At 46.0% G+C, this 24,423-nt stretch overlaps 1 protein-coding gene across 2 annotated transcripts in view; it reads right to left on the bottom strand.

The window, feature by feature from the left end:
• Window positions 1-2,616: 2,616 nt before the first annotated feature.
• IFTAP (intraflagellar transport associated protein) overlaps window positions 2,617-24,423 on the bottom strand; it is a 45,812-nt gene continuing 24,005 nt past the window's right edge. The window contains exons 4-8 of one of the 2 annotated variants that reach the window (XM_073658144.1): window positions 18,156-18,280; window positions 17,732-17,797; window positions 16,578-16,647; window positions 13,080-13,192; window positions 2,617-11,144 (exon numbers count right to left, since the gene is read on the bottom strand). In XM_073658144.1, the coding sequence (XP_073514245.1) occupies window positions 10,926-11,144; window positions 13,080-13,192; window positions 16,578-16,647; window positions 17,732-17,797; window positions 18,156-18,280 (593 nt within the window). In that variant the 3' untranslated portion in view covers window positions 2,617-10,925. Of the gene's footprint in view, window positions 11,145-12,066; window positions 12,214-13,079; window positions 13,193-16,577; window positions 16,648-17,731; window positions 17,798-18,155; window positions 18,281-24,423 lie in introns of those variants that run through there. The other variant, XM_073658145.1, reaches the window with a different exon arrangement.

Here is a 24,423-nt window from a genome sequence, read left to right as displayed (position 1 = left end):
CTCACTCTGACACGCCAGGCTTGGGCTTGTCACTCTCCACAAAAAGAAACATTACTCCTTAGACCTAGCTTACTGAGAGACCTTAATCCTTTGGCATAGTGACAATAGAAGTGATCAGGAGATCTCATTGAGATGTTCCGTAATGGAAGAAATTAAGAAAAAAAAAAAAAAAAAATTCCATAAAAATAAAGTGTTATTTTGCAGAAATGGTTCCATTATTCAGGTCGTTAAGATTGTGGTGATGTATATTTTTTTGGGGGGGAACGTCAGGTTATATAAACCGCATGGTGAAGAATGTAAAAAAATAAATAAATAAAAATAAAATAAAAATAAAATAAAATGTACTGCAAAATGTTTTTGGGGAGAAAAAAAAAAAAAAAAAAGTAACAGATGATGAAAAACAAGAAGAAAAATTATGCTTTGTCCTTAAAACAGGTTAGAGGGGTCTGCCTGGATAATTTTGGCCTCTAACTGTTGTTTTTAGGATAGAATATCCACAAGATGCTCCAATATGAAGGGTCCTGTCCCTTTAAATACAGATGGACTTTTTTTCTTCCTTGCAGACAGGGTTAAAACTTTCTTGACGGAGAGCAGCGAGCACAATGTAAGCAAGAAGTGATCGCATGGCGCCAGCGCAGTCCTGTCCTCGAGTGCGGTTTTAATTGAAGGCTACAGTCAATACTCTTTCATGAACAAATTATTGATTCCTACTAGCAGTTGAATTAGCGGATTTGATTTCTCTGGTAATTACTAGCGAGGGTGCGGAGAATTAAAACGGAAAGCTCTCGCTCTAGAATAGCAGCGGGTTTAAATCGAAGGAGGTCGGGGACTTTAGGAAATGTTATTTTGATAAGGGACCAAATATTTGTCCAGTTCTCGTCATTTCATTAGTACGAGAGATGAGAAAATCAAACAGAGGAGAAAGAAAAAAAAGGAAAGCGACGCCGAGAACGGCGAACGATGAGGACGCCGGAGACCATAACCCGACTGTCCAGTCGTTACCATCCGAATAAATATCAGAACGGTCCTTTCATGACAAATAAACGAGTTGCAGACATTTTGGCGATTCCCTGGTGCTCACTGGTAGAGTTTCTTCCTCCGGTCTTGTGAAATTTCAAATTCCGAGTTTGGAGTTGTATGAACAGACCACTGTCCGGATTATTGGATGACATAATGCAAAAATCCTTCATTTCTCTGTTTCCTTATTTGACTTTATCTCAGCGTAGGAAGAAAAACAAAAATATATTCCTAGAACCAATTCAAAGGCCAATTTTCTCTGCCATGTTTCCTCTCCCCATTAAAAATGAATTGTAAATATACTTTGTCACAGAGAAACATTTAAAATCCATTACACATCTCCAGAGAAGGGACATCTCCCCCCTTAGAATTAATCCCAGATGTTTAATGTAACAGGGAAAGTTAGAGAGAGACAACACCTCCTTTGAAGCAGCAGCCCCCTGCAGGGTCCAGGTAATTAAGACAGGAACCAGATACCAAAATGGACATTCATTTACGCAGAGGAGAACTGCCTTCCCAGACAGAAGCTTTCTCTCAAAGAATGTGTCACAGACAAGCCGATGCCAGTGTACAGATATGAATATTGGGGTTTGCATCTATCCGATATTTATCGGAGAGAGATTTTTGACGTCGTAGGGAAGGGATGAACAGAACGCATTCATTCACATCACTGTACGGCCATTCTAACCCCTCCAACTTAATAACGGACCGATATATGATGCTACACAGGTCATGCAAAGATAAAATCACGATAAGAAATATGACAATATTTACTGCCTGGGACCTCCAGGGGCGAAGATATCCTGTAAGTTTAGGATCTCATAAAATTCTAACAGACCTAGCACATCCCACAATCAGCCCCCATATTAGCTCACAAAGTGGACGTATGTGGGCGTAACTTTGAGCTAATAAAAAGCAGTAGTTGGGTTTGGGTCACTTGTCAGTCCTGGAAGGTACAACTTGCGGTGGGTTGTGGCAGTTTTCCTAAGGGATACCTCTGTCCGCTAAGCTGTAAGCCATTTCCGTGACACAGGTTTAGTACTTTTTCTTTTGTTATCCCTTTTTATCTTATGTAATTGTATATACCGTATTGTCTTGTTTCCATTTTGCATCATCTTGTATATTTTTTATAAACACTGCCTACCTTTCGGGATTAGATATATAAAATTTAATAGCTTTGTTCCTCTTGCTCTGTAAACCACACCCCTGAACCCATACGCTATCTGTAACAGGTGTCCAATCGGCCTGTATAAACAATTGGAGGTGACAGCTGGTGGTTCTTTTTGTTATTGTGGAGTGATCAGTGACCGTACCGGGATATAGATATATATATATATATATCTATTCCATGCATTGGAATCAGGTCTATATACCATACGCTCACTGTGAGTTCCCAAATAACCGGCCTAGTAGTGGAAGCAGCTGTGGCCTTGTCCATCACTCGTCAGCCAATTGCGTAGTTACTCTGATGATTGGATGTGGCGGAGTTGCGTTTCCCTGACGTATTGGTGGCAGCGGTCGGATCTGTGTGACCTCTCTGGTGTAATTTGTGACAAATTGGTAATAGTGGTGGGATCTGAGTGTTATCCTTGACAACTGTCAATTTTAATAATTCTTTATTTTATTAATCAAAACAATTGAGAAACAGTTTTGCATAAACAAGAAATGGGAAAGACTAGTGATATGAAAAGTGCAAAAACGTGTTATAAAAGGCGAAACACAATAACAATAGATGCAGAAACTACTAATTGTGAACCTGAATATGGCGCACTAATGGAAGTGGCTGAGGTGGGACAAATTTCGGTATGAGTCTTGGGAGATGAGAGGCGTTGTGAGGTGGGGTACCATCTGCAGGAAAGGAGGGGTAAAGGTACATTTTTAGGATGGGTGTGGTGAAAAGGAGGTATCTTTTGAGATTAGGTCTGGATATTTCTTTATCCAATGTATCCATATTTTGACAAATTTCGGATGAGTGTTTCCCAACTGGAAAGTTCTTCGAGTGATTGGATTTTTGTGATCCGTGCAATGTGGGTGGGGGGGGGCAGGGTGTAGCCAGTGAAGGAGGATTAAGTGTTTCGCCGCTCCCAGAAGAAGGTCCAGTAGATCATTTTTGCTTAGTTTGAAGTTTATGGAGGGGCAAGATACGAGTACTTCAGAGAGGATCAAGGTGTGGATGATTAGACCTAGGACACGCAACGCTGATTCTATTTTGGCCCGTGTTAATTCATCATTAATACTCATTTTTTAAAGGGGACGTCCAACGAGCTGATCTCCAAGATGAGCTAGTTCCTCCAGAGGGAGAAGTGGCTCCTGCTTTCTACTCTGGCAACAGAAAGTGGTCTAAAGTAGACAACCTCTTTAAATTAACATTCGCTAAAACAAAACAACTGAACACAATAAAGACCCCCAAAGACATTACATTGCTTGGCTCGCCCGAGCTCTCCTAGGTTCTCTATGAGAGCCGCTGCCAGACAAAAGAATCAGGTGTTGGACATCCAATTGGCCGGATTAGTCTCCCCCCGACATCACCTGTCAGCTGAGAGTCACGAGGCCCCGTACTTTTTAAACTGTCAGCAGATATCGTCAGGTTTGGCCGACATTGGTCTAATGTCTATGGGGGCATTAATGTTGGTACTTGTGACCCAGGCTTAAAAATGCACCATTATCCCTTTAAGAGTGGGAGTGACTCAAGAACAGGATCCCCAACTCTCCTGTGAGTCTGTCAGCAGGATGAGATCAGGACGGATGGTGAGGAAGTCTACTGTTGGATGAGGCCTACTGCAATCGTTTAATGCGTTGCAATAGTTTTAGAATAATCTATTATTTTGGAAATCGGTAATAACACTTTCCTCCCATTTTATGACTTGCATCCCGCAGTTTTCCCCTCTTTAGGATCTCTTGGGGCAAGCGGATGAAGACGAGCTGCTAGGATGATGTCTCCCATATGCAACACACGCAGACGTGAATAATTCCTGCTCCCCTATCTCTATGCAGCACATCTGCAGAAGCAGCAGCATGGAGGACATTATACAGCAGTACTGAGCAGTGTAGCTGTGAATCCAGCTCTGGAGTAAGGTAAACAGGTCTGTGTTTATGCCTCTCCCGCTCTGCTCCTTCTATTACCCCTCTACATGGACTTCAATAGGCAACTGTAACCTGATCCCTCAATGAGATGGCAGTCCTTGTCTTGAGTAAGTCAGATTTTATCAGTTTTTCAGAGAGCATGATGACTTCAGGAGATGAGGTTTTGAGAGAAAAAATGTCTTAAAAAGGGGAGAAAAGACGTAGTTACTTACCGGTAAAGGGATTTCTCAGAGCCCATGACGGCACCACGGAGAGAGGGGATCCGCCCTTCAAGGACAGGAAACCTACAGATAAAAGGGCGGTATCTCTCTCCCGCATCAGTTGTTTACAGAGCATGAGAGGACCACCAGGTTAGTAACACGAAATTTTACAATTTAAGAACTCGTCAGAGTCACCACGTGGCTACAACAGGTAACTAATAAATGTGCACACCCACACGTGAAGGGAAGGAATGTACGGGTGCCGTCATGGGCTCTGAGAAATCCCGTTAAGGTAAGTAACTACGTCTTTCTCCTTCCCCCATGAGGGCACCACGGAGAGAATTACAGAGAAGTGACTCATTAAGGGGGGACCACAGCTTCCAGAACCCTTCTCCCGAAAGTAAGATCCGAAGAAGAGGTTAAGTCTAGCCGGTAGTGATTAAAGAAGGTAGAGGGGGAAGACCAGGTTGCCGCCCTACATATCTGCTCTATCGTAGCACCGGCCTTCTCCGCCCAGGAGGCTGCCACTGCTCTTGTTGAGTGGGCCTTCAGTTTCTCCGGGGCAGCTTCTCCACGTGAGGAGTACGATAGTGTGATGGCCTCCCTTATCCATCTGGCCAGCGTGCCCTTAGAAGCTTTCTTCCCCTTACGAGGGCCTTGAAAGCAAACAAAGAACTATCCTGCCTACTCGTGTCGCCTCTAGATATCGGATTAGGCACCTTTCTGACGTCTAGTGTATGCAAGACCTTCTCTTTCGTGTTCCTAGGGTTAGGGCAGAAAGAAGGAAGGGTGATTTCCTGTGACCTGTGAAATCTTGACGCCACTTTTGGTAGATAGGCAGGGTCGGTTCTCAGAGTAACCCTATCCTCCGAGATTTGTATGAAGGGGGGGCCTGCCGATAGGGCCTGAATATCACTAACCCTACGTGCGGATGTGAGAGCTACCAAGAGAATTTTTAGGGATGCTTCCGACAGGGGTTCAAAAGGGGCCTCCGTTAAAGCGGAAAGGACCAAGTTTAAATCCCAGGGTGTAGTATTTCGGGATGGGATGGGTCGGGATCTAGCTGATGCTTTAATAAACCTAGATACCCATCTATCCCTAGCTAGGTCAAAATTCCAGGATAGCGGCCAATGGAACCTCCCCATCCAACCTGGAACCTGAGACTGAAAGGAATTTCTTCCAGGTTTTCCCGTACAGCTCGGTGGTCACTGGTTTTCTACTTTTAAGTAGTGTGGTGATAAGATTTGGGGAGAAACCTTTGTCTTTCAGAAGAGCCCTCTCAAATTCCAGGCTGTCAAGCGTAAGCTTGAAGCCTGAGGATGGAGAACCGGACCCTGAGAAAGAAGGTCCGGAAGAACCCATGGGTCGGAGATTGATAACCTCCTCATCCATGAAAACCATGCCCTCTTTGGCCAAAAGGGGGCTATCAGGATTACCCTCGCTTCCTCTTCCCTGATTTTCCTCAGAACAGCTGGAATCAGAGAGGTCGGAGGAAAAGCGTAAGCTAGAGGGTAATTCCATGGGATCATGAAGGCATCCACGGCTACGGGGTTCCCTTTGGGATTTAGGGAGCAAAAAGTGTGTTTTCTTGTTCCGATTCTTGGCGAACAGATCTATGGAGGGCCGGCCCCACATTTGTACAATCTGCCGAAAAACTGACTGACTTAATTCCCACTCGCTCTGCTTCAGCTGTGTCCGACTCAGAAAGTCTGCGGTGCGATTTTCTATCCCTTTTATGTGTAGAGCGGATAGGGATTGTAAGTTCTCCTCGGCTAAGCGAAAGATAACCTCTGTCGTCTGCATTAGGGAATGGGACCGTGTACCCCCCTGGTGGTTCAGGTACACCACTACTACTCGGTTGTCTGAAAAGACCCTCACGTGATGTCCTTGTAGTGTATGCATGAATTCCCGGAGTGCCCGCTCTACCGCTAGGAGCTCCTTCATGTTTGAGGACATTAGTTTTAGGCGCTCTGTCCAGACCCCATGAGCTACAAGGTTGTCGAGGCGAGCCCCCCAGCCCCCAGGACTTGCATCTGTGGTCAGGATTTGAGGTGTCGGGATAGTCCAAGGAATCCCTCGGCCTAGATTGTCTATGTTTCCCCACCATTCTAGGGAAAGTGTGGTTACTGCAGATAGCGTTAGCTGCCCTTCTAAATGCCCTTTTAGGGATTTTTCTGCCTCTAGAATTTCCCACTGTAGGGTCCTGGTATGTATTTGAGCCCATTGGACGGCCGGGAAACATGCTATCAGGGAGCCTAGAAGGGACATGGCTTTCCGTAGGGACATGGATGGGTGGGACTTTGCCCGTGACATCAGTCCTATGATTTTGCAAATTTTCTCTGCGGGGAAAGGACACTCCTGTCTTTTTGAATCCAGCACGATGCCAATGTATTCCTGTATCTGGCATGGTAGTATTTTGGATTTCTCCAGATTCAAAAGCCATCCTAAGAGAGTCAAAGAATCCATGACATTTCCCAAATGGGATTTGCAGTCTAGGAAGGTGCTGCCTATTACCAGGAAGTCGTCTAGGTATGGGACGACCAGGGTATTCTGTTCCCTTAGATGAGCCATTACCTCTGCAATAATCTTGGTGAAAACCCTTGGGGCTATGGCGATGCCGAATGGGAGTGCAGTATGTTGATTGTGTCTGACCACTCCACGGATAGGAACTGCTACTCTGAGGAACTTCCGGTAGTCTTTGTGTATCGGGACGTGATAATAAGAGTCTTTTAAATCCAGGACGGCCATAAAACAATCGGGAAACAGGATTTTTACTGATGATTTTATTGTTTCCATTTTGAAGGCTTCCACCTTTAAAAGTTTGTTTAGCTTTTTTAGACTCACAATCGTCCTGTAAGTCCCATCTGGTTTTTTTCGCAGTTACAACGGAGAATAGAATCACTTGCCTTCCTCCTCCCCCGGGACTTCCTGAAGGACTGCCTTCCCTACCAGTCCCTGGATTTCCTGCTCCAAGGGCCAGCTGCTCCTCGCTTGAGGACCTTTCGGGGGTCACGACAAAGTTTTGTTGAGGGAATGTGAGGAACTGAAGTTTCAGGCCCGATTGTATTAGGTACAGAATCCATGAGCTGTTGGATATTAACTCCCAGGCCGGGAGAAAGCCCGAAAGCCTCCCCCCCACCCCGGGGCAAATCTTCATTGGGAGGTCTTTCTGCTATCGCTAGGGGGGGTTTATTAAATAGGAACCCTTTGGTCTTCCTTCTCCTGTCTTCCCACCTATCCTGGTCTTTAGTGGGTTTTCTACGGATAAACCTCTTACTCCGAAAAGGTTTTCTGTAAGCATTGTTAGACAGGATAGGGAAACGCTTCTTATTGTCCCCTGCTTTTTCTAAGAGGTCATCAAGAGCAGACACAAATAGAAACTCTCCTTCACAGGGGATGGAGCACAATCTTGATATAGTCTGTAGATCCCCAACATTTGAGCCAGAGGGCTCGTCTGGCCGCGTTAGCAAGCCCTATCGCTGTAGCACCTAATCTGACGGAATCCGCCGAGGCGTCAGCTAGGAAGGCCGCTGCTCCTTTCATCATCGGGATAGATTCAAGAATCGTGTCTCTATAAGTTTTCTGCCTTCGTTGCGTTTCAAGCTGATCCAGTCAGACCATTAATGACCTGGCCGTACATGTGGCTGCTACCGCAGGTTTTAGCCCCCCCCCAGTGGCTTCCCAGGAACCCTTTAGAAAGGAGTCTGCTTTCTTATCCATGGGGTCTTTTAAGACGCCCATGTCCTCAAAAGGAAGGGAGTATTTCCTTGAGGCTTTGGCTATGGAGACGTCCAATTTTGGCGCTTTCTTCCCAAAGGAACATGCAGAGTCCTCCAACGGGTACTTCCTTTAGGCGAAAGGAAGCCCTTCCTCTCCGGTTTACTCCACTCCTTCTTAATTAAAGAGAGGACATGCTCATTTAGTGGAAAGGACCTCCTATTTTTTTGATCTAGCCCGCTGAACATTATATTTTAGATAGATTTTTTGGGCTGGGGATCTGCTAACCCCCTGGTAGACCTGACTGCTTTAATGAGGCTGTTTCCTCGACAGAGGAGGACAGAGCTGCTTTGCTATCTGTAGACGAGGAAGAGGAAGAGGAAGAGATCGATGTGTCCGAATCTTCGCCATTTTCAGAACTGCTAGATCGGGACTCGGGGGATATGTTTTTGGCTTTTTTTAACCTTTTACCCCCCCGGAAGGATTTAATGGTATTTTCGACTTGTGACTTAATTAGGTCTCTAAGCTCAGAGGCAAATTTCGGGGTTCCCTCACATATAGTTTGCTCAATGCAGGAGCTACAGAGTCTCTTATCCCAAGTAGTGGGTAGGGCTTCTGTGCAAAGTGCACAGGTCCTATTCTTTAATTTCCCTGTACTCTTTCTTCCCTAATAAGAGACAAAAAGAGAGAGAGCGAGGGCCCCTAGTTACAAAGTGGACTTTCAAGAAGATCACTTACCAGACAGAAGAGCGGGTACCGGTTCAGGAGGTGGAGCCATCTTTGTAGTCCTCCTGGAAGACGCTGAGGTGGAGTCTTTGCTGCGCTGCGACGATCGGCCGGAGCGCCCGCTTCCACTGCTACGGCCCTGGTACCCCGTTTCTTCCGGCTGCTGACAGCGTGCCAGAGCTTTAAGAAGCATCTTCTGGCGTCCTCCGCTGTCTTTTAAGGCACTGGGAGATCCTCCCATAGTGCCTGTGGTGACCCAGCGCCCCATCCTCCCCCGCACCTGCGGGAGGACGGCCGCGCCGACGCATACTGGCTACCCAGTCATGCATTGCGGCGCCGCGTCATTCGGAGGCGCCCGGCGCGCTCGTGCATGCGCGGCAAAACCCGGAAGTACGAAAGAACGCTTCCGGGCAGTGCCGCGCTCCCACCTGCCGCAACCAGGGGGGACCAGCACAGCACCTCGGCGGGCCCCGACCGGCTCTGTCTTCTTCGTCTGGACCCACCCCCCGCACACCCTAGAGGCCCACTAACCCCAGCGGTGGCGCATCAGGGCACTGCAGCAGCCAAGGCAGGGAACCCCCGCTGCCTGGATCGGACTGGCCGGGCATCCCACGACGTTCATCTTCTAGCACCCCGCAGGTATGCCTCCTCAGGAACCGTAGGATCCCGTCAAGGACAGGAAACCAACTGATGCGGGAGAGAGGTACCGCCCTTTTATCTGTAGGTTTCCTGTCCTTGAAGGGCGGATCCCCTCACTCCGTGGTGCCGTCATGGGGGAAGGAGAAAATAAGATTTCTCAGCTAAGATACATTACAAAGTCTCTCATAATCTTATAACTGTCGATTTATGCAGTTTGTTAAAGGGAATCTGTCAGCAGGTTTTTGCCATTTAATCTGTGATTCAGGGGGACAGACCCCGATTCCAGAGATGGGCTGTGTTTTGCTGCTTCAAGATAATCAGTGTTTTATCATCAGGAGATTATCACTACAGGACTAGGTGTCTGGTGTCTCCTAATGCAACTCCGCCTCCAGCACTGATTGGCAGCTTTCTGTGTTGTGGGCGGGGTTATAAGGGCTCAGCATTCCGAGCTCTGTAGCTGAGACAACTGTGATTGTATCGAAATGACAGCGAGTCAGATTGATGAGGTCTTCATTTTTAGTGCAGCAAAAGTGACAGCACATGGTCATGATTCCCCTGTACTGGCAGCACGAGTGGGCGGTAACGTGACAACAAGTATACAAATTGCTCACATTGCCAATACAGGGGAATTGCACGATTGGACAGACTGCAGTCACATCAACTGACTACAGGCTTTTCTTTCCAATCCCTTCGATTTACACCGCTTTTGTGGTGTAAGCTGTCATGAATTTGTTAAGCCCTGCCTGTTTCCACTAAGCTCTGCCTACTCTTCAAAAAGTTAGTAAAAAGCAGCGTAAAAAGTTGCAAAATTTTTGCAAGCAGTGCAAAGATTTATAGCAAAATTTCAACTTTACATCATATTTCTGGCGTAAACTTTCGAATTGACTGCGCATTTTTTTCTAAATCTGACAGATGCAGAGTATAAGAGCCAGGTTTAACTAAAAGGGGTGAGAATTAGTTTTGCTTAAAGAAAATTTATAAAAGATCCACCTCTTTTTTTTTTTTTTTTTCCCCAAACCTAATATTCTCATATTCTAAGTGCAGAAATCTGCAAAGGGGAATAAATCCCATTGTCACTATTATAATCAGGCAAAGAAAAATCCATTGTCCTGAGGGTTGTAAGCAGAATTCCCAGATTTGTGAACTGTATGGAACAATACCCATTTGGCCATTGTGGTTGTCATCCAGCTTTTCCGCAGATGTAAACCAAATGAAGGGTGACTCAAATTTTTTTTTTAGCATTCGACAGGTTGCATTGTGTGCGGCGCCGTGTGCTCAGACGGTGGCGCTCCTGCGAGCTCATCCCTTACAAAACACACAGACACGATGAAACAAAGCAATAAGCGGAGCTAGACAACGAGTCAGAAGAAGCAGCATGAGCTCGACACCAGCAGAGTCTCGTCTACACACCTGACCACCCGAATCAGCGGCGGCGGCTAAGCGTCGCCCGAGCCGAGCACACGCCAAGTACTAATTATATGAACTCAATATGGTGCGCATCTCGCCATCAATCTGCCGCTCGCTAATTGTATGTGATCTCTTCTAGCACAGAACACCGGGAACTTTATTTCCGTCATCTGCAGAGTGAAGAGCGGAGACATGAAGGTCCCTCGTCAGGTCTGCCTCGCCGTCTCCACCTCCTGAGGTTCCCGTAATTTTCAGGAAGTTCATCTCCTCCGCAGAAACTTTAGAGGTCAGCACCACGCGGTCATAGTCGAAGCTTTGATCCAGAGAAAAGGGCTGAATGTCGTCACCGAGATGCTGTAAGGGTGGGGAAACGACAATGGAGAATTCCTTAAAATATGGGCAAGAATGGTAAAGACTGAATTAGAAATTTGGGGACATTTAAGGGTTTGTTGTTTTTTTTTTTATCACTGATTGCTGGGTGACCCAAATTCCTCTGTGTAAACAGAACGGTAATGAGCATGTGCGACCATTGCTTTATTGGTGGTCGCACGTGCTCAGAACTTCTCCACGCAGAGAGAGGACTTTCAGCTCTCAGGATCAGTGGAGGTAGGGGTCTCAGCAGCAGCAGCAGGACCCCCAGTGATCATACATTTAGCATCTATCCTATAGATATGACAAATGTTGTTTGTAAGACGACCTTTTTTAACTCTATATTGCCCTGCAACACCCATTCCTTAAGTCGCTTTCCTGGGAAAACAGGACTGCTTGCAAGTAGGAACGGCTCCTGGTTCTAGTTCGCAATCAATATGGATCTTGGATGTTCTTGTCACGTTTGGCGGATTTCCTTAATCATTGTTCCAACATGCAGAAAAGCGTTTTTTTTTCTTCCATCACCAATTAATCCAATATTTGCAGATCAGTAATATATCTGGCAGGATCAGATCATTTTACCTCCTGTCAACCAATCAGATCTAGCTGTTCCTTTTCTACCTTCTTTAACAACCAGTGAGAATCCAACTTTTTCTTTTAGGCCTGGTGGCCCTCGGATTGTCACAAGGTGTCCCTATGATAACACTGATACAACAGTAAATGGAGTTTGGTTCTTTACTAGAATTTATTAAAACTCTTTATACAAATTAAAAAAGGAAAAATAAACTTCTGCAAATCAAGTGACCCGAGACTGAGAATGGTTGTGTTTACAAGGAGAGCGTAAATCCATTTGTATCACTGCCGGGATATTATTATGCAGACAGAAATGCAATAAATGCACTCTTGAAATTTATGAACCTCTCGGCTTCGCTTCTTGAGACGCTCCATCTAGTGAGCTTAGAGTAAGATTACGGAGCGCGCTAGACGCCGGCGATTAGGAAATCCTCGCCACGGTAAATAACAGGCGTCCGCTCCGGTAGGAAAGTGCGCAGGTCTGCAGAGGAGAGCGAGCAACGGGGAGGGAGAGGAGAGGCGTGTGAAGAGGTCAACATGGTGGACAGCAGGGTGAAAATAACTAGGGGGCAGCAGGCAGGGCAGGAGTGTGGGGGGCAAGGAAACTGGGGGGTAGGAGTGGTGAGTGCAGGAAGAGATAAGCATAATGGACAGAATGGCGTGAAAGAGGGGATAAAAGTGTGCAGACCAGTAAAAAATACGAATAAAATAAAAAATGACAATGGCATGAAGAAAGACTAAGCCGAGCGGTTAAAGGGCGCCAAAGACTAAGCCGAGCGGTTAAAGGGCGCCGAAGACTAAGCCGAGCGGTTAAAGGGCGCCGAAGACTAAGCCGAGCGGTTAAAGAGCGCCGAAGACTAAGCCGAGCGGTTAAAGAGCGCCGAAGACTAAGCCGAGCGGTTAAAGAGCGCCGAAGACTAAGCCGAGCGGTTAAAGAGCGCCGAAGACTAAGCCGAGCGGTTAAAGAGCGCCGAAGACTAAGCCGAGCGGTTAAAGAGCGCCGAAGACTAAGCCGAGCGGTTAAAGAGCGCCGAAGACTAAGCCGAGCGGTTAAAGAGCGCCGAAGACTAAGCCGAGCGGTTAAAGAGCGCCGAAGACTAAGCCGAGCGGTTAAAGAGCGCCGAAGACTAAGCCGAGCGGTTAAAGAGCGCCGAAGACTAAGCCGAGCGGTTAAAGAGCGCCGAAGACTAAGCCGAGCGGTTAAAGAGCGCCGAAGACTAAGCCGAGCGGTTAAAGAGCGCCGAAGACGGAGTAGAAATTAGTATATGCTTACGAGAAAATACAGACAGCTAGATGCAGAGCACATTACATAGCACTGTATCCCCAATCATTGGCTCAGTGCTGTACCTCCACTGCTGTACTCTCCACCCCGGAGGACGTGTGACTCTGTAGACACGTATTTCTTACAATGGTCTTATTTGAACCATCCAGATCCAGTTCAGCCTCTCCAGGAAATAACACTGAAAGGGGTAAAAAGAGAACTAGATTTAGAAAATAACTATCTAAAACTTTATTATGGGGCTACAATTCATTCGTTTTAAATAGGTCTATAACAATGTTCATCCTTAGCAGCAGAACAATCGGCTTCCTTTCCTATACATTTCAATGGTGAGGGCGGCCACCACCCCTCTCCGCCCCAGGTAAGGGCCCCAGAGGCATCTGCTTATGTTTCAAACACTCTTTCGAATGTTAATTCAAGCAAAATAATTTACATGGATCGGTTTCATCACTTGGCACCAAGGGGCATAAAAAAAATATTTTAACATTTTTTATATTGGACTATAATAACCATAAAATATTCCTCCTTGATGTAAAACATGGCAGCAGTAGTAAATGTCAGATAATAACAAGGCTCAAAAATTGTCAGGGACTATTTTTAAAGTTAAGTGAAGTAACAAACATGTTTGCAATCCTCCTCGGTCATGGCCACAAGAGCGGAGCAATCAGCCGGTGTTTACGGGGGGAACGTGTCAGGTAGAGAACGTCTCAGCTCTAAATTTAGCCCTGTGTGACAGTAAATGAAAGCGTCTAATCTGCAGGCTTCATTCTGCCGGGTAATGTTTAATCAAGCAGCTACTTCACAAGCAAAAAGTCTGACAGCAAAAATCAGGAGGGGCGGATGACTGGAGAAGGACGAGAACGGCACCAAGTCACAGGCTCAGAACACAGCCCGCATGGATTAGGAAGTCAATCCAGTCCTGGTCCACTTAGTTCTCTTCTCAGCAGGATCTCAAGGGGCCTTCTCTTCTCAGCAGGAGCTTGGCTGCTTGACCTGGGCTCGAAGGGCTAGTCTACTCTACAAGATATCAAGGGGCTACTCCGCTCATCAGGACCTCAAGGGGCTCATCTACTCTGCAACATATTAGTAAGGAGGTCAGCTGCTTGGTAGGACCTCGAGGAGCTTGTGCTCCCTGCAAGATATTGGGGAGGACAGTCTGCTCAGTGGGACCTTGAATGACTCATCTACTCTACAAGATATCAAGGAGGCCCCTATGCTCAGCAAGACCTCATGGGGCCCTTCTCTTCCCTGCAAGATAATAAAGGGCTACTCTGCAATATACTGAAGTGGCCTCTCAGCTCAGCAGGACCTTGAGTGGCTCATTTACGGTGCAAATATTAAAAAGAGGTCTTCTGCTCAGTAGGACCTTGAGGGGCTCATCTACTCTGCAAGGTACCGAAAGAGCCCCTCTGCTCGGTGGGACCTTGAAGGGCTCATTCACTCTGCAAGGTACTGAAAGAGCCCCTCTGCTTGGTGGGACCTTGAAGGGCTCATTTACTCTGCGAGATATCAAGAAGTTCCTTCGGCTCTGCCAAACCACAATGTGCTTATCTTCTCTGCAAGATAACAAAGGGCTACTCAGATTGTCTGCTCTGCAAGATATTGAAGTGGCCCCTCAGCTCAGCAGGACCTTGAGTGGCGTATTGAAGGTGCAAATATTAAAGGAGCTTGTCTACTCGCTGGGACCTCAGGTGCTTATCTACTCTGCAAGATATCGAAGGAGCCCCTCTGCTCGACGGGACCTCGAATGGCTCATTTAATCGGAAAGACATTGAGGGGGCCCCTCTGCTCGGTGAGACTTCGAGGGGCTCATTTACCCTGAAAAATATAAAAAGGGCTCCTCTGCTTGACAGACCCTCAAGGGGCTCATCTACTCTGCAATATTTAAAGAGGCTTTTCTGCTTGATGGGACTCTACGCTCATTCAAATCTCCTAGTATAATCCTGGATGTGTCAGGACTAGATATTTTGGATTCAATGGTCAGTAGAGGAAAGCTTATTGTTAAAGAGAACATGCAAAAATTTTAATATGAAATCAAATCCTTAGAGTCTTGTGTTTGACCCAGGAAGGCAAAAGACCGAGCAGCTTAATCACCATGATAGTATATAAAATGCTGTAAAACTAGTTAAAACACTGATTTTCCATGGTCATCCCGGGGGGATTCCAGCGCTCCCGCTCCTTACGGCTGTCACAGTACCTGCCAGGAGCTAACTAACAAGGGACAAGAGCCAGGTTACAGGGAGATTCTTGCCAAATGAACATTTTTGCAAATACCAGAGTAAATTAATTGGAGTCCATTCATTATGCAGTCCAATTACTATGAACCAAATAAGAGCAGATCCACATAGCACTCCGCCATCTCCCTCGGCTGCGAGCTCCTCCAGCCTTTGTGAATATTTGATCCCAGCACACGCAGAGCTCGCTCGTCTGCACTGACCTGAATATTTTCACTTTTCCTATACGTTTCAATACAGTTTTTACTTTTTAGATCCAGCCGACTGCTGCGGAGGAGGAGGCCGGGTAGGAGTTGGGGGGTCTACATAAACCATTTTATACCCCAGGAAGTTGGCTCTTGGCACTTGAGCGGCATAGGCCCGTGATGATCCTAATTAAGCTGCTAATTACGTTCTCGGTGGAGGTGATTAATGAGCAACAGGAGTGCTTTGCAGGCTGCCAATGGCGGCAATGAGACAGATAATTGAGTAAGTACTGACGTCTGATGCTAGATGCAGTCTGCAAATTATTTTACTAGTTCCCCTGGTTCAAAAGACACTTAAGGCAAAGGAAATCTGGAAGGAAGCTGAACAACCTGTGGCTTTTAGTATAGAACTACAAGTCTCAGCACAGACATGCAAGGAGAGTGAACGGTATATGCTCCAGGTTTTGCAGACGGACCACTGTATCCTTTAGTTGGCCGCCTGTTACTTTAAGTTGAGTGAACTGGGCCGGGGACCATGACCGGAGACGGCACCGCCATCCCATGACCACCACCGATGCCATCTTCTGTATTGAAGCATCTAATGAGCGTGTGCAAAGGTCATTATGAAGGGAGAGGGAGCAGGGGAGCTCTGACATCACCTATTGTGAATGGTGGATCCTGTGTTATCTACTGTATATAGAGGTATTATCAGTCATTGTACAGGAGGAGGAGGTGAGCTGAGACATCACCTATTGTGAATGGTGGATCCTGCGTTATCTACTGTATATAGAGGTGTTATCAGTCAGTGTAATCCTGCCTCTGCTGATAATGAGCCTGCTGAAAATGCTTCCTACAAGAACAGCAAGTAGGAGTCTAACAAAAGCCCCAATGGCCACTGAAAATTGTACGATTATTAATTTTGTTTAGTAAATATGGATGAGAGGTGACACTGAACACTCGCAGTCGGGTTCGCCTGCAACAACCCCTTTAAAAAGCTGCAGTTAGAATGATAAACTGGCGTCTATATTAATTCCAATGTCATGTCCACTTTAAGAGTTTACACCAAGAGTCGACCTGTTACACTGAACAGTAAAAGCTTTTCTTGGTATTGATCGCCGCGTCTATAAAGCAAAGAATAAGGACATACAAACACCGGGACCGGTCTCGTCATTGTCCGAGCCTGTGTCGATATCTGAAGAATTGAAGTAATTGTCCACCTGAGAAAAGGAGAAAAGAAGCAAGATCAGAACACAAAATAATGTGTAATAATGGCGCCAACGACAACAACTTATATATAAAAAAAATAACAAAAAGGACGCGCATTGGCAAAATCAGTATAAAAAGAAACCTTAGAGCAAATGTGTCAACAAGTGTCTTGATTTAAACATTAAAGGTTTTATTATGTTTTCCATATCACTATTTAATAAAAAAAAACTGAAATCTTACAAGTTTTACACTCACCACTAGGAGAAAAACACTTCCTGTTCTAAATAGATAACTTTTCAGCAGTCTCGTTATTATTACAGACAGAATTACAATAAAAGGTAACACCTCTATATACAGTAGATAACACTGGATCCACCATTCACAATAGGTGATGTCACAGCTCACCTCCTCCTCCTGTACAATGACTGATAACACCTCTATATACAGTAGATAACACTGGATCCTCCATTCACAATAGGTGATGTCACAGCTCACCTCCTCCCCCTCCTGTACAATGATTGATAACACCTCTATATACAGTAGATAACACTGGATCCACCATTCACAATAGGTGATATCACAGCTCACCTCCTCCCCCTCCTGTACAATGATTGATAACACCTCTATATGCAGTAGATAACACAGGATCCACCATTCACAATAGGCGATGTCACAGCTCACCTCCTCCTGTACAATGACTGATAGCACCTCTATATATAGTAGGTAACACAGGATCCACCATTCATAATAGGTGATGTCACAGCTCACCTCCTCCTCCTCCTGTACAATGACTGATAACACCTCTATATACAGTAGATGACACAGGATCCACCATTCACAATAGGTGAGAGTAACGTCTTGGGCTCGGGAAGGAGCATGCAATAGGCGGCTCCTCTCCACGTTCTCCTCCCACCGCCCTGTGATTGACAGGTGTCTCCTTTCCAATGTATAGAGAGATCTGTCAGTCACAATGAGCAGGGCAGGAGAGTGAAGAGGCGATGCCCATCGGACCACGTCTGACACATCCGCCACTAATTTTACTTTCTTGACCTCTGGCTTTTTACAGAGTTACTCCCCCATCCCAGAAACACTCACCTGCACTCTGCCCGGATGGGTCAAGCTGTGACAGATGCCCACTGTGGTCCCTTCACCAATGGTCAACTGCAAAAAGAAAAGATCACCTTACTCATTCATTCAGTGCTGGCACCTCCCAGGATCAGTTCTGGCCCGGACCATGGATTATATGACCCAAAAGGATCTATAATGCAGCAACTTCAGGCTGGTAGAGGAGATATTAGGCCGGGATTCGCAGAAGTTCGGTCATCTGAGCGAACCCTAACATGGAGAGTCATTCCCTACAAATTGTCTGGAACGTTTACTAAGACTGGTGTCACACGTCAGACAAAGGGTTAATAGAAACCCACTATATTGGCCTCCGATGATGCTTTGGGGGCTCCTTCGTCTGATAGTCTACTTTCTAGTCCAGACGTACATTAATTACAGATGATGGTCCCAGTACCTGCTCGGGTTCGTCTTGTTCGTTACCAGCACCTGTCTTATCTTCTGTTCTTTGAGGGGTCTTTAAGGAACGAGTCTTCATTTGTGAGCCATCAAACATGACCTCGGGCTGCTGCCGACCGGTCCCTAATAAGCAAATGTGGCAGTAAACTGCTGCATCAAAAGGTTTATGCAAAAATAATAATAATAATAATACAAGGTAAATGAAGTCTGACATAGACAAATGGAAAGTTACACACCCGGGACAAGAAAACTAATTTTACAATTAAGTAAATAAATGATTAAACACTTGGTAAAACCAAAACTGAGATATTGGACCGTCAAATCGAGGAGCAAGCAGCTGATAGCAAGGCAAATAAAAATAGGCGATGTCACAGCTCACCTCCTCCTGTACAATGATTGATAACACCTCTATATACAACAGATATCAGTCATTGTACAGGAGGAGGAGGTGAGCTGTGACATCACCTATTGTGAATGGTGGCTCCTGTGTTATCTACTGTATATAGAGGTGTTATCAGTCATTGTACAGGAGGAGGAGGTGAGCTGTGACATTACCTATTATGAATGGTGGCTCCTGTGTTATCTACTGTATATAGCGGTGTTATCAGTCATTGTACAGGAGGAGGAGGTGAGCTGTGATATCACACATTCTCCAACGGCCCCCAACTATAAGGGGTCTTTATTAAAAATAGGTCCTGTGGCTCCTGCACCCACTACAGTTATGCCCTCAAGATGACAGTATAATAGGACAACTTTTCTTTCTTCGAGGATCGCGAATATTTTTACGAATGCCACAAACATTTCTTTCCTATTCGTTTACCTAAACAATATTCTGCCAACCAACCCGGCATGCCCCAGATGCTCATTTGGAGAAGTGATACGACACTTGCCGATTACCATGCCTCGAGTGATGTCACGTGGAGGCCATCTGAACTGAGGCATATTTTTACTTTCATGCTACATGTGCTATGAAGTGCTTGATCAAATGTCCTCTGGAATTACACACTATGGGGCATAACAAAAAAAAAAATAAATAAATAAAATATATAATAATCAAAGAAAATCAATGTTTTATGCTCTGGCGCGATTCGCATGCTCCTAGCCCCCCTACTCCCCGCTGCTTGTTACCTTCTGCTAAGCCCCTCATAAAAGTTTCATCCTTGCTTAAGCTCCTTCCGTCAAGACAAAGACATCTGTTCCGAGATGGCCCTTCACAGCCGGATATGTATCAGGTATGAAAATAATATTCCTCTGAAGATTGAAGAATAAAAAAAAAAAAAAAAAAAAAAAAAAAGTCCTGCGGTCTTGAAATTTAGCTCTTCACATCAGACAATAAAAGGGAATCTTTCATCGAAATGAGGAGTATATGGTCTCCAGAAGAGAAGACAATTCCGAGCTTATTGCCTAGATCCTCGAGACTCAAGCCAACATCAATTACTAATCACCGGCTGGGCATGTAAGAGCTCGCCTCCTGTTATTTGACACTTTTATTTTGCTGGGTGCCCTTCTCACCTACCTTTCATGTGGAGCCTAATCTTGCTACCGGTGCACAAAGGCGAGGAGAATACCTTTTTGGTAATCTCTCTATGGGGCTTTACAGAAAGGGGAAAAAAAATTAGGAACCCAAGAGAGAGGCTCCTTCTGAGCTTAGCCATGAAACAAAGGATTTGTTAAGGATCTTACAATGGAAAGTTTTATTCCCCGATGAAAGGAAAACGTGTCCTTTATTTTATAGAATATTTATACATTTTTTCTTGCCCCCCCCACCCAACATGGGGCCCTTGAAGACAAAAAAAAAAATGTCTTCGCATAAAGTAAGAAAGAAAATTTCATTTGTTTGCTTGCTGTGAATTAGACAGCATTGCGAGTTTTATTTCGAGACGTCTCTAAATGTGGAAGACGTTGGAAGAGATGGTGGATTTTTAACCCTCTCGTAGTTGACCCTACACTTCATATTGAAAAGGACTCTCTTTGATTGTTCAAAGTCTCTTGAAATTTCATGGACCTGGCCTTGGATCAAAAGTCTATTTTACAAGTGGAAGAAGACTTCACGAGATCAACTTGTAGGTTGAAAAGGTCGTCTCAATCGCAGACGGTGCCGGACAGAGGATCCTTTCGATGGTTCAGCATCTATACTAAAGATGATCACATCCACAATGAGTATCATGGCATGTCCGTAATGTACACACAGAACAGGAGAAATGTCAGAGTGTGATGTCAAACGATTTATGAGCGGAGAAAGACTTCACAAGATCAACCTCTAGGATAGAAAGCCATAAATTAAAGACAGTGCCAGATGGAGGATCTTTGGGCTCCTCCTGAAGGTCTAACACTTTGTCAGATTGAGGCTCTCTGGGCTAGTTCTAGGGGGCCGACGCTGTGCTAGACTGAGGCTCTTTACAGGTTTCCACCCTGGGCTAGAATGAGGCTCTTTGGGCTCGTTCCAGGTTTCCACCCTGGGCTAGACGGAAGCTCTTTGGGCTCTTTCCAGGTAGACTGAGGCTCCTTTGTTTTTTTCTGAGTTTCCACCCTGTGCCGAACTGAGGCTCTTTGGTCTCTTTCCATGTTTCCACCCTAGCTAGAATGTGGCTCCTTGGACTTCATGTCAGGGACCACCCTGTGCCGAACTGAGGCTCCTTGGGTTTGCTCCATCTAGGGATTCATTCTGTGCTGGACTGAGGCTGAGGTTCAGGGTACATCCTGTGCCCAACTGAGGCTCCTTGAGTGCATTCTCAGGGTCCACTTTGTGTGCTGGGCTAATGCTATTTTGGCTCCTTCTCAAGTTCCATCCTGTGCAAGACAGGCACCCACCGAGGGACCATCCTTCATCTATACAGGACAAGTGCACATCCAGTACTAATGTCAGGGCAACCTCTGCTGTCACGTTGTACACAAAAGATATGATATTTATTAAGATCTGATCGGTTATTTGCAAATCAATCCATAAGAAATAGACCCAAACCCAACGAAAGTCCGACCATTAAAGTAAAAAAATGAAAAGTTGTGCTCTTCTGGTTTTCGGGGTACTGGTTGTTCTAAGAGTTCATTATTGTGTTAAGAGTCTCGGCCCAAGAGTATTGTCTATTATGCCAATAGCCCAATTCAACTTTGGAAGGATCTTAAACCCAGAAGAAAGTTTTTTTATTACCATCAGGCACTTAAAAGTGTTTACTAATAAATCACCTATCCACAGGGTACATTATAAATGAATGATCGCTGGGGTCTGACCACTAGAACGCTCATCGATCCCGAGAAGGCCCCAAAGTTCCCCACGTCAAGAGGTCCGGTGTTGTACATGCCTCCACCATTCACTTTTATGACACTGATGAAGAGAGCTGTTCTGTCAGTCCCATGGAAGTTAATGGAGGGATGGTCACACATGTGCACTACCACTCCATTCACATAGGGGATGTTGGGACCCCGTTCTCAGGATCAGTATAGGTATCAATGGCCAGACCCCCAGAGATCCTTTATGTGTCACCTATCCAGAATTTTGGTTACAGTACTTTAAGTATTTGTAGTTAATTGCAACTTTTTGCAAAAAAAATCTGAAGCAAATTTGCACACAAGTTGTGAATACCATTTTGTGTATACAGCTTCTATGCAATGCGTCTCCATGGTTACAGACCACAAATAAACTATGCAGTCTGATCTTACATTCACGGGTCAAGCCAGCCAAACATGCACGCTCGTACAAGCTGAGTGTGCATGTGTATGGAGGAAATGGGGAAAGATAACTGTCTATTGTGCATGGCAAGACTGACTTTTTACAGAGAGGAATATTAAAGAGAAAGTAACATATGGCTGCAAAAGCAGCTTTCACAGGGTTGTGAGTAACCATAGACACACATAGTACAGCAGTGGGGCTGTGTGCACAAAACGGATGGATATACAAGTATATTATACCCTGTATAATATATATATATTATGTAAGGTGGCAGCTGGACAGGTCCTGGACAGTAGGCATTTGTCAACAAGGTGGCAAGCCTCAGTGATGTTGGACCCGGAGAGAAGCAGGTTCCAGCACATATAGTGCTGGAAGGTGTTTTTTTTTTTTTTTTTTTTTAAAATGGGCCCAGATTTTGGGTCCGGGTTTTAGGAACGCCAATAACCTGGGTGGGACCGGTCGTTCCCTTACCTCCAATTTCAGGATTTGGAACAGGCTGTAAAAGGCCGTTCAGCTGCTTCATTCAGGGTCTGGGAGCAGAGGTGGAAACACCTCTGTTAGGGTCCTGACAAGCTGCAAGTGTCTCTGAACGGGTGAGCCCGTACCTCAAAATGGATCATTTACTTTTAGGTTATCCCTTTATGCCCGAAAAGGCTGTTTTATTTACCTGGACGGTTTATGGACATTTAATAAAGCGCTCATCTGTTTTGAATCAAAAGTCCCAGATCTTTGTGTGCACCAGCATCTACCAGAAAGCTGATCCTTTACAATAGAATATAAACTTCTATACATTTTTTTTTTCTTTATAATATGAGACGTTTAGGAATCTAAGTCTTTTTTCTAAGATCTCCGTTTCTCTCTTCAGGTGAATGACTTTTTTTTAATCTTGCATTAATGTATTCTTCATGAGAATATGCTGCATTATACATAAGACGTCTCCATGATATTCTAATCAGACTGGACACTGGATCTCATGCGACTGTCGAGATTCCTCTTCGCTGGAGAAATTTCACCTAAATGAAGCGGCTGCCGGAAGGATACAGCTCTCTGAATGATTAATGCTTATGTTCAGTTTAGTGCATTTTGCTGATATGAAACATTCAGGAACATGGTTTTTTCCCGCGGTCTGTTACAAATTAAATTGGTTAAAAAAAAAAAAAAAAACAAACCCGTCTGCTTTTGACTTTTTTTTTTTCTTAGGGATCGTTGCACTGTTACTCTTTCTGGAAATGTCTGATGAATTGACAACTGGGTGTTACCCTTCTCTGTCTCTTTGTCCAAGGGGTGTGCACTTGACGCTGTCTGATAAGCACCGACAATAGGGATAGATCTTATTGTAAAGGGAATAGTATCGCTCCGCTATCAATTTGTACATTTCCAGAAGTTACGGGAAGAGCTGAATATTTTTAGCTGAAGAAAGATGCTAAGCAGTTGCCTGTGCTCATCCGCGTCACAGACGGATGCAGGGACCGCCTGCTATTACATGCACGGCTCTCGTCCATAAAACGGATGACACTAGTGCAGAGGTCCCCAACCGCCGGTCCGCGGACCAGGACCGGGCCGTTGGGGTTTTTCAGCCGGTCCGCGGCACCGCCACAGACAATCACTAAACATTGACAGTGTGCTCTGGTCTGCGGTGGCTCAGAGCACACTGTGTGGGGTGGATGCTGCCCGCTGTTCTAGACTCCCGCAGGGTAGACCTGTAGAGGACCTGTGATGACATCAAGGTACATAACTGTGATGTCACCACAGGTCCTGAAGCAGGATGAAGCAGGGGCGGAACTACCGCCCGTGCAGCCGGTTCATTGAACGGGGGCCCCGAGGGAGAGGGGGCCCCTCCAGCAGGGCCGCCATCAGGGCATGACTGCCCTGACTCCAGTATGGGGCCCGGCCGGTAGGAGCCCCCTCGGAGCCCCCCTCTTGTGCTTCTCTCTCCTCATGGGGCCCCCGGCCCCATGCAAAGCGCCGGGTCCAGGACATCTCATAATTCCTCTGACTTCCGGTCATGTGACGGCGCCGTCACATGACCGGAAGGCAGGAGAACCTGGTGTCAGCGATTTGGACGAGCGCCAGGATTCTGCAGGGATCGCATGGGGGTAAGTATAACAAGTTTTATTTTTTTTTAAATACAATTAACTAGGAGTGGAGGGAATGGGAGATGCACATGGGGGGGAGGGGAGAGATGAGAGATGCACATGGGGGGGGAGGGGAGAGATGAGAGATGCACATGGGGGGGGAGGGGAGAGATGAGAGATGCACATGGGGGGGGAGGGGAGAGATGAGAGATGCACATGGGGGGGAGGGGAGAGATGAGAGATGCACATGGGGGGGGAGGGGAGAGATGAGAGATGCACATGGGGGGGGAGGGGAGAGATGCACATGGGGGGGGAGGGGAGAGATGCACATTGGGGGGGAGGGGAGAGATGCACATGGGGGGGAGGGGAGAGATGCACATGGGGCGGAGGGGAGAGATGCACATGGGGCGGAGGGGAGAGATGCACATGGGGCGAGGGGAGAGATGCACATGGGGCGAGGGGAGAGATGCACATGGGGCGAGGGGAGAGATGCACATGGGGCGAGGGGAGAGATGCACATGGGG

Source organism: Phyllobates terribilis, unplaced genomic scaffold, assembly GCF_046119375.1.
Source record: "Phyllobates terribilis strain yellow unplaced genomic scaffold, ASM4611937v1 Scaffold_13__5_contigs__length_258822181, whole genome shotgun sequence".
In the NCBI taxonomy this organism is placed as follows: Eukaryota; Metazoa; Chordata; class Amphibia; order Anura; family Dendrobatidae; genus Phyllobates; species Phyllobates terribilis.
Note: the sequence above shows the minus strand (reverse complement) of the source record. Positions and strands in the feature narration are given on the sequence as shown.